This window comes from Montipora capricornis, chromosome 8 (assembly GCF_036669925.1).
Source record: "Montipora capricornis isolate CH-2021 chromosome 8, ASM3666992v2, whole genome shotgun sequence".
In the NCBI taxonomy this organism is placed as follows: Eukaryota; Metazoa; Cnidaria; class Anthozoa; order Scleractinia; family Acroporidae; genus Montipora; species Montipora capricornis.
The window spans coordinates 52433348-52441567 of NC_090890.1; the positions used below are offsets into that span (position 1 = coordinate 52433348).

General features: G+C 38.4%; 1 protein-coding gene across 2 annotated transcripts in view; it reads right to left on the reverse strand.

The window, feature by feature from the left end:
* LOC138060798 (uncharacterized) overlaps positions 1 to 6940 on the reverse strand; it is a 15329-nt gene extending 8389 nt beyond the window's left edge. The window contains exons 1-2 of one of the 2 annotated variants that reach the window (XM_068906666.1): positions 6667 to 6940; positions 1 to 244 (exon numbers count right to left, since the gene is read on the reverse strand). The exon at positions 1 to 244 is cut by the window's left edge and continues 20 nt beyond it. In XM_068906666.1, coding sequence (XP_068762767.1) covers positions 1 to 244; positions 6667 to 6757 — 335 coding nt within the window. In that variant the 5' untranslated portion in view covers positions 6758 to 6940. Of the gene's footprint in view, positions 245 to 3609; positions 3768 to 6666 lie in introns of those variants that run through there. The other variant, XM_068906667.1, reaches the window with a different exon arrangement.
* Positions 6941 to 8220: the final 1280 nt, after the last annotated feature.

The following is an 8220-nucleotide window of genomic DNA, read 5'->3' on the forward strand; positions in this document are numbered from 1 at the left end:
GATACGTCAGTGTATCCACCAAATATGTAGCTGCCAACTTCGATTATTGTAACAGTGGGACCCTTTCCATCACAGTTGCTGTGGAAGGTGGATGCTGCCCAGCCATCTGTCTTAGCGCGCCAACACTTCACAAACCTGCTGCGAGATGGGCTCTGTAGAACTGGAACTAAAAATGAATTCAACTGGAGGAGATACTTCCCTCTGACGTTGCAGTCAAGAATACTTGATGAGCTGAGGGCGCCCGCTAAAAAGAAAGCGGGTAAGTATGAACAATGTAATGCAATCACATGTTGCATACTTAATTCGAATGAAAAAAAATACAGCACAAATATAAACACACATATAGAACGAATATAAAATAAAGAAAACAAAAAAAAATGTCCTTAACACTTATATTTCAATTAATAGGAAGAGATATAAAATATATCAAAGCAAGATAAAAAGCAATAGAAAGGAAATAAAATTAACGGCTCAGAAATGTAATAGATTCGTTACGCTATTAAGTTGTTTGAATATCAGGGCCGTTTATACGAGAGAAAATAAGCCGCGGCTTATATAAGACGCGAACACCCCTCATAAATGGTGCAAAATCTACGTTCAAGGCTTTCTCAAGCCGCGGCTTATCGTGGCCAGGGAGTTTGTACTCTTTATAAATAGTTTTCTTTCGCGTATTATGCACGCCGCGGCCAGAGTAAGCCGCGGCTTATTTTCTCTCGTATAAACGGCCCTATTGAGTTGAAGAGGAACATTGAACTGTGATTAAATTTTTGATTTTATAAATTATTTTGTGACAGCGAGATACGAAACTACTTTGCGATTGTTCAAATTTAAATGCTAACATCTTAAAGAACAAAATATGTTTACAAATAAAGAAAATAGATGCAAATTCCTGTTGAATTGATAATGATTAAGTGCTAATGAGATCAGGATTGCTTGGACTATTAACCTCAACACTATTGATTTCCGATATTATTAAAACTTGAAACTGTTCATAAACTTTAAACATATAAACTACACCAAAAAAATTCAAAACAATGTAAATGTCACATTCTGGTAAAGCGCAACCTTGAATTCATCGACTCGAACGAAAATGAAAATTCCTGTTAATTCCAGCCGCTCGTTAAGTGAACAAGCCCTTCGCCTTCTGAGTACATGATCGGTGACCCCGTTCGGGTATACGTACACTCCCACGTGGAAGAAAATGGTGCTGTACAAAAATATTTTTGTTTGATGGATGAGTGAGACATTGCAAGAGAACCAGGGGGAGATTGAGCTGTTGAATCCTGCAGAAGACCTGTGGAATATGAAACGCTTTGGACGGTACATAGGACGAGGCCATCTACTCGTCTCTTACGCGAGGGACAGGGGAGTGAAGACTTGAAACACCGATAGCGAAAAAGGGGAGAGCGATGCAAATGGCAAATAAACAATGTTGAAAGTCTTCAACCCTCGGCTCCTTTCAAAACTATCAAATCTTCCTGATCAACAGCAAACAGTTTCAACTTGTCTGAAGAGTTTTACTAGGTGATTCTGACTTAGTTACAAGCTCATTGTAAGCACGTCTGACAGTTCATATTCTTCTTGATAGCTGTGAGCAAATAAACGTAACCTAAAATCTCGGCTATAAGCCAAATCCCCCTTTGAAAATGTTTTGGCGGACTTAAGTCAAAGTTTTATAAAACGTGAAAATGGGCTGGACTTACAGAAGAATAATTCGGTAATTCTGAATGATTCTCAGAACCAGATAAACTTTGGATTTTTTTTACTTTTTGCAACGAAACAGAATCAGATAGTTAGAATCGTCGGTGAGAGTTAGCATTACGCATCAACATTGTCTGACCACAGCATTGCACCGGATGTGTTCATTTGTTGTTAAAACCTCATCAGTCTGTCTCAAACCCAAAAGACGTTCATTAATTCAAGAAGTTGAGCGCTTATGGCCCTGAAAGGCGCTTTTCTCGCTTGCAACTACGATAACACGGGGTGTGTAGCCCGCTTGGGTGGATACTTCTGTGATAAACAACGGCATCATAAACATCGTGGACAGTATTCACGCAGGTCTGAGGGTGTATGTCATCTGTGCAGGCATTGTGGATTTCGTGTACTTCGAGCAGTTATTTCAACCACAGGCAACTTCTGTTCGGCGTATTTTGTCGCATAAAATCCAGGCGTAGTTGAGACCTAATTTCTCCACGCCGGTAAAAAGGGCTGGACTTCCTGGAGAATAAGACTGTAACTCTGATGCTCAGAACCAAATATACGTTGAATTTCAGAGACTCAGGAACAAATCAGATAATTTGAATAGTCGGCTAGCATTACGCAACCACCAAAGTACATTAACACTGTCTGACAAAATTATTGCACCGGATGTGTTCAGTGTTACTGAAATCTCTTAAGTCTGTCTTAATCCCAGAAAGGCGTTAATTCAAGTCGTTTAACACTCATGGCCCTGAGGGGTGCTTTTCTTGCCTTCTTAGCCAGGATAACAATGGGTGTTAGCCCACTGCCTTGGGTGTACGATTCTGTAATAAACAACGACATCAGAAACTGTGATCTTGGAAAGCATTCAAGAAGGTTTGAAGATGTTTTTCTTTTGTGCTGTCATTGTGGAACGCGGATGTAATGTACTTTGGGCAATTATCATCGAACCATTTGCAACTTTTCCATTTATCTGTGATAGCAACGGCATCATAAACATTGTGGACAGTATTCACCCAGGTCTGAGAGTGTATTTCATCTGTGCAGGCATTGTGGAACGCGGATTTGGTGTACTTCGGGCAGTTTCAACCACAGGCAACTTCAGTTCGGCATAGTTTTTCGAAGAAAATCCAAACGTGGTTGGGACCTAATTTCTCCACGCCGGTGAAAAGGGCTGGACTTAATGGAGAATAAGGCTGTAACTTTAATGGGACGTCCATTACTTTCATTGAAATTATGACCGAACCGCCGGGCATCGCTTTTGCAACGAAACAGTAACTCAGGAACCTTTACTTAGCTGGAATAAAAGCTTTAATGAAGTTTTTGCCATAAACCGTAGTGCGGACCTCGAAAAAGGCAGGAAAGCTTTCGTTTACTAGTTTCAGTGGTCTAGTTTGCTAAACTTTGTCTTTTTGAGAATTGTATAGGGCGTCAATGTCGCCTCAAAAACACTTAAGTTATTTTTTTGCTATTAAGATAACCTTAAATAGTTTGGATATGCTTCAAGCGATCGACCAGATGCATCGTGTAGGAGCTTTTGCCGCAGTTTAAAATGGCAGTGGGACTTGATGTTAGTTCACACCCGATGTGAAGAAATTCCTTTCAATGCAAGTCTTAGCTTCAGTTTTATAATCTTCCTTTGGCAAGACTTACTGTTAACTTATGGTTTCTGATAGTCAAAGTAAATGTCTTTTATGTTGTATATGAGCCAAAGAATCTGTATCTTATTTTTAAGTTGTGAACTGTGAGACAAAGGGAAATCGAACTGATTCTGGATCGACGAAGCCAATGATACAAAAAAAAAGAAAACAAAATCGAGACCGCTAGCTTCGCATATTCATCGGTCAAGGAATGTCTCAGCACCTTTTTTTATCTTGAGTTAAGTTACAGACCAAACTAAATTTCTCTAACCTCGAACAGCGTACGTCTTGTTCTTAACACAAGCCAACCAAAGCCAAAAGAGAATGGCCAAGCCACGAAAGGAAAAGTAACAGCTCATCATGCTTAAAGCAGGTCGAGGAGTGATACCATTTTTTGTCGTCTCATATCAACAGAGCCTGAGGGTTTGGTTTTCAGATTAAAGGCCTTTATTGCAGTGATCAATTATTTATTAGCAACTGCATGCAGTATTAAATTTGGTTTTGAATAAAGATAATTAAACTAGAAATTTCAATGGGAAAATGAGTATTTCAGTGGAACATTCTATTTTACGGCAAGAAAATTTGGAAACAAGAAAAAGAGGGAACAGTTTCGTTAAAGACGGGAACATTGGGTCATGCTTCAGATACATTACCAAACTGTTCCATGATGTTTAATTGCTTATGGCGACAGGTACAATGTCATATACATCGACAAGTCGGCTCAATTTACTCGTAACTGTAACCTAACAAACGCAACGTTAATTGCCACACACGCTGATCAGTAAAGCCATTAAATTGTCAGTTAAGCTATGCATCATGTTCACCAGCCGGGCGGTCCTTATTTGGAACAACTGTTCCCGAGGACAACCTGCGCGGAGGGTTTTGAAACACTTAAGAACAATGTGTTTCAATTTCTATCATAATTTATTTAGCAAACAATTTCTTTTATGACAACTTTTTGCGTGGCTGATAAATGATTATTCCCTTTAGAAGAGATCTGACGAATATAAGGATGACAACCTAGTCGCAGTTTAAGTTAACTACAATCTTGGATAGAAGAAAATGGAACAGAAATGCCCCCTTTCCTCTAATCAAAGATGAAGCCGCGCGAAAGCCATGACGCGCCATTTTCCTATCATTGATTTTGGGGGGAGGGGTGGTCTCAATATTTCATTTAATCTGTCCAAGATTGTAGTTCCGCGAGCGACCAAGCTATATTAGGATGAGGATGAGGATTGAGGATGACGGGAACTTAGCCGTATACGTTTTTATTTAGAGTTGTCTCTATTTAATTATGTTTGTTTTCAGAAGAAAACAGCAAAAGCGTTTAACTCCAAACGCAGGAAGATTTGTTTTACTAGTTTAAAGCACTTTGTCTTCTTTGTGAATTGCAAAATGATCATATATATAATATCAAAATGATCTTAAATAGTTTGGATTTACTCCAAGTGATTGACCAGATGCCATCGTATAGGAACTTTTGTTAAAGGTTTAAATTACTGTGAGACTTCATGTTAGCTCTCACCCGACGTGAAGAGAATCTTACAATGCGACTTTTAGCCTTTATAATCTTCCGTTATCAAGATGTGACAGAACCATAAGTTGTACGTTTAGCTGCTAAATCCTGTTAGCTAATTGCTAGAAGCTGCTTTTTTTCATTTTACCGTTTAATTTCGAGGAACAAAACCACCTTTCCCCTCCAAACTGTCTCCTCCCTCCAAAAGAAAAAAAAAACAAACAAACAAACAAGAAGATTGTAGAAGAAAAGTAGATTTGAAATCAGATTGCGAAGAACTTCTGAAACGGCTCGCCTTGGGCACAATGTAACTAGAGATGAAGGTGCATTATGAGGTGTTTGAGATAATTGGTGTTGTAATTGCAAGCGCGAAAAAGCTTACTAGATTTGAGGACAAAATGCGTTTCTACATTTCAGTTGTTTGGTAATTTTCTTGTTTTAATTTCAAAAGAATAGTTCAATTCCGTCGTCTCCCAACACAACTTCAGTTTTACTGATAGCGATCCTCATTAATTACGTACTGGGAATACTCCTTTAACAGTTGCCTAAGATGTTTAGGAATATTTTAGCACAATTTCTTTATATCTTACGATCACTGATATTACGTGAGACCTCATGACAAAAATTCCCTAAACTTGCACTCTAAAGGAAGTATGCCAGAGGAAATAGAGCTTAGCCAACACTCGATTGTACATGTGACGTGAAATTCTAATGAATGCGCTGGAACTAGTTTTTATGTTTCTCCTTACGCAAAAGAAGAAACGTATGGTTTTGGATCCTTTAACTGAGCCGGGAAAAAAGCAACTTGATTAAAATGTGGCAAGAGTCACCATACTTTAAATTGATGGAGAATTTGATGTTATCATTTGAGATCGAACTCGACTTAAAATGAATTACACTGATGCAATATTCAATAGCTTGGGGACAGTCCGATTAAATTACGAGCGTGTGTTCAATTTCTTCTGAACATTGTATACACATTTTTCAGCATCTATAGTTCTAATAGTTTATAGCCTTTTTTTGCGCAATCACAAACCTCTTTCGCATATTACTCTTAAGAAAGAATTTTGGTGGTTTTTTTTTTTTTTTCTTCATCCCCTAAAAAATTTAATGGGACGTCCATTACTTTCATTGAAATTATGACCGAACCGCCGGGCATCGCTTTTGCAACGAAACAGTAACTCGGGAACCTTTACTTAGCTGGAATAAAAGCTTTAATGAAGTTTTTGCCATAAACCGTAGTGCGGACCTCGAAAAAGGCAGGAAAGCTTTCGTTTACTAGTTTCAGTGGTCTAGTTTGCTAAACTTTGTCTTTTTGAGAATTGTATAGGGCGTCAATGTCGCCTCAAAAACACTTAAGTTATTTTTTTGCTATTAAGATAACCTTAAATAGTTTGGATATGCTTCAAGCGATCGACCAGATGCATCGTGTAGGAGCTTTTGCCGCAGTTTAAAATGGCAGTGGGACTTGATGTTAGTTCACACCCGATGTGAAGAAATTCCTTCAATGCAAGTCTTAGCTTCAGTTTTATAATCTTCCTTTGGCAAGACTTACTGTTAACTTATGGTTTCTGATAGTCAAAGTAAATGTCTTTTATGTTGTATATGAGCCAAAGAATCTGTATCTTATTTTTAAGTTGTGAACTGTGAGACAAAGGGAAATCGAACTGATTCTGGATCGACGAAGCCAATGATACAAAAAAAAAGAAAACAAAATCGAGACCGCTAGCTTCGCATATTCATCGGTCAAGGAATGTCTCAGCACCTTTTCTATCTTTAGTTAAGTTAGAGACAAAACTAAATTTTTCTGACCTCGAACAGCGTACGTCTTGTTTTCAACACAAGCCAACCAAAGCCAAAAGAGAATGGCCAAGCCACCAACGGAAAAGTAACAGCCCATCATGCTTGATGCAGGACGAGGAGTGATACAATTTTTTCTCGTCTCGTATCAACAGACCTTTATTGCATTGATCAATTATTCAATACATAGATTTAGCCAAGCCTAAAAGCGGAGCTCCCGGCTTGTCTATTCTCACTGGCTGTAGGATTAGTGTAAATAAAAGGCTTTGGAATTGTCCGCCTTTTGGTTTTCCCGGATATTTCCTAATTATGTCATTTTCTTCGCTGTCTAACTAGTGAATTCCACGGTTAATTTCACCTAAAAAACCGACTGATCGCATGAATCACGAAGGCATGTGTGTGATATTGGTTTTTCCAGCGAAATTTACTGTCGAATTCACCAGTTAGGCAATTATTTTTTCTTGAATCGCAAGAGTTTTTGAAAGAAAAGAAGAGGAACAGCCTGAGGGTTTGGTTTCCAAATTAAAGGCTGTTATTCCAGTGATCAATTATCTATTAGCAACTGCATGCAGTATTTAATTTAGTTTTAAATCAAAATAATTAAACTAGAAATTTTACGGAAAAAAAATTTGGAAACAAGAAACAGAGGGAACAGTTTCTTTAAAGACGGGAACATTGGATCATGCTTCAGATACATTACCAAACTGTTCCATGATGTCAACATAAGACAGTAATTGCTTATGGTGGCAGGTAGAATGTCATATACATCGACAAGTCAGCTCAATTTACGTGTAACTGTAAGCTAACAAACGCAAAGTCAATTGCCACACACGCTGGTCTGTAAAGCCATTAATTAAATTGTCAGTGAAGCTATGCATCATGTTTACCAGCCGGGCGACCCTTATTTGGGACAAATGTTCCCGAGGACAACCTGCGTGGAGGGTTTTGGCTGATAAATGTTTGTTCCTTTAGAAGAGATCTGACGAATATAAGGATGACAAACGTAGTCACAGTTTAAGTTAACTACAATCTTGGACAGAATAAAATGGAACAGAAATGCCCCCTTTCCTCTAATCAAAGATGAACCCCGCGAATGCCATGACGCGCCATTTTCCCATCATTGATTTCTCTCCACTTGTGTCCAGAAATGCACGCAGTCGCAAGAATAACAAATATTATAACTGCGCTAAGGAAAATACCGAAAATAACAATAACAAATCAAGCGAGCCACACAGGCAAATATAACAGATCACAAGCGATAGCAGCAAGGATAACAATTCTTCAATGCAGAAAAGGGAAGGGGGCCCCATAAATATAAAAGAAATAACGAACATAACAAATATAGCAAAAATAACAAATGAAGCAAACGGCAGCAGCAAGAACAACAATTCTTCAAGGCAGACAAGGAAAGGGTGCCCCACAAAAATAATTTCAATGTTAAAAAGCTTTTTGTGGACATTTGTTGATAACTTATTTCTCTAAAAGTTAACTTGATGACGTCTTTGTCTCACGGCATATAAATAACCAGGCAGCAGGATTTTGCACCATTATAATAGGCTTGTGTTC